Consider the following 1,488-nt stretch of genomic DNA (forward strand, 5'->3'; position numbering starts at 1 on the left):
CGCTTGGCTTTAAAAACCCAGTCGTCTTGTATATGGTGTTCAGATATTCATTTACGAGCTGTGGTTCTAACTTAGGTAATTCGATAACATGGTCGGTTCGCCCATCTCGGAATACAGCGTCATCTATACGTTCGATGTGGTTAGTCGTCATAAATACTACTACATCGTTCAGTGGAATTACACCGTCGAGTACATTTAAGAAACCTTGAAGGTCCACAGAATATCCGTCGAGTGCATCAGACACATTATTAGATTGAGGTGATTCATCTCCATCTTTGTTCTTCAACTTAACAATTTTATTTGTACTACTACGATTCGCAGTAGCGGCCATTCCGTCACAATCTTCAAATAACAATATACTTTTAGGCGGCATCTGTGCAATTGCATTATTGAGTACTTCTGTGGTAACTGCCTTTAAATCAATAGTACAGATGTTAAAGGCAAATTCAGCAGCAATGGCACGAATGACAGACGTCTTACCTGTACCCGGCACACCGTGCAGCATAAATGTAATCTTCCATGCTAAGTTTAAGTCATGATAGCGTGCACGATTATTCAGATAAAACTTTACTTCGTTTCTAAAGAAAGTCTTAATGTTTTCATCTAAAGCCAAGCTATCTAAGCCACCAGTTATAATCCTAGCCTGTTTCTTCCAGCCGTCTTTAGACAGACTAAAGAAACGAATGCCGTCTTCGTCCTCTACTGGTGTTACTGCATCGATTAATCTTTGTAATGTTTTTGGAGAACGTCCTATAGAGAAGATAGTAACTTCTTCTGTTATCTCCGTACCAGCTTGTTCAACACGACTCTTTTGAGCAAACAAAATTGTTTTGCCGAAGGTAAAGACGTGCCAACCTAGCCCTAAGCCGTAAGAATGTTCACGTACTGAATTTAGTAAATCTCCCTTATCTTTCCATTCGGATACAAGGGCAATCGTACGTGAGAAATTACCAATGCGGTTTTCATACACGTAACGACTTAGGCTATTGTATACATCGCGCGATACCCACTGGTTTGTAGAAACAGCGAAAGACGTAATACCTTGACGTTTGATAAATCTGGCTAAACCGACCGGACCTTTCCACAATACAAAACCCACTGCACCAGAAAGCGCCATTGTAAAAGAGCCCATCAAAGCAGCCGCTAACAACTGATTACCATTAGAGACAGTCTCTACATACCCGACCATGTCCGTTATTATATCAGCAATAAACATTGTTGTTTCCTATCACTTTTCAATTAATGAATATTCGGTTGATTTGGCATATATTCACCACGGCTAATAGAAGCACCGTACTCACCGCTAAGCCAGCCTACTCCGGCATTAGCAATGACTAACTGACGTGGTGGTGTTCCGCCAATCTTACCGATTGTATCAATTAACAATTCAGTCATTTCTTCAAGGTTACTGAAGTTAGTCCACTCTAGGCGACTGTGGATATCTTTGCATTCTGGAAGTTCGCCGTTAATTTCAACGATACGGAAAAT

At 40.7% G+C, this 1,488-nt stretch overlaps 1 protein-coding gene across 1 annotated transcript; it reads right to left on the reverse strand.

Annotated features, from left to right (window-relative positions):
* Positions 1-55: 55 nt before the first annotated feature.
* Positions 56-1,189, reverse strand: LOC138861412 (probable mitochondrial chaperone BCS1-B; the record flags this gene model as incomplete). The annotated part of the gene is made up of 1 exon (XM_070120469.1): positions 56-1,189. A coding segment is annotated over exon 1 (1,134 nt), but the record flags the coding sequence as incomplete, so codon positions are not given.
* Positions 1,190-1,488: the final 299 nt, after the last annotated feature.

Source organism: Penaeus vannamei, unplaced genomic scaffold, assembly GCF_042767895.1.
Source record: "Penaeus vannamei isolate JL-2024 unplaced genomic scaffold, ASM4276789v1 unanchor5304, whole genome shotgun sequence".
Taxonomy (NCBI): domain Eukaryota; kingdom Metazoa; phylum Arthropoda; class Malacostraca; order Decapoda; family Penaeidae; genus Penaeus; species Penaeus vannamei.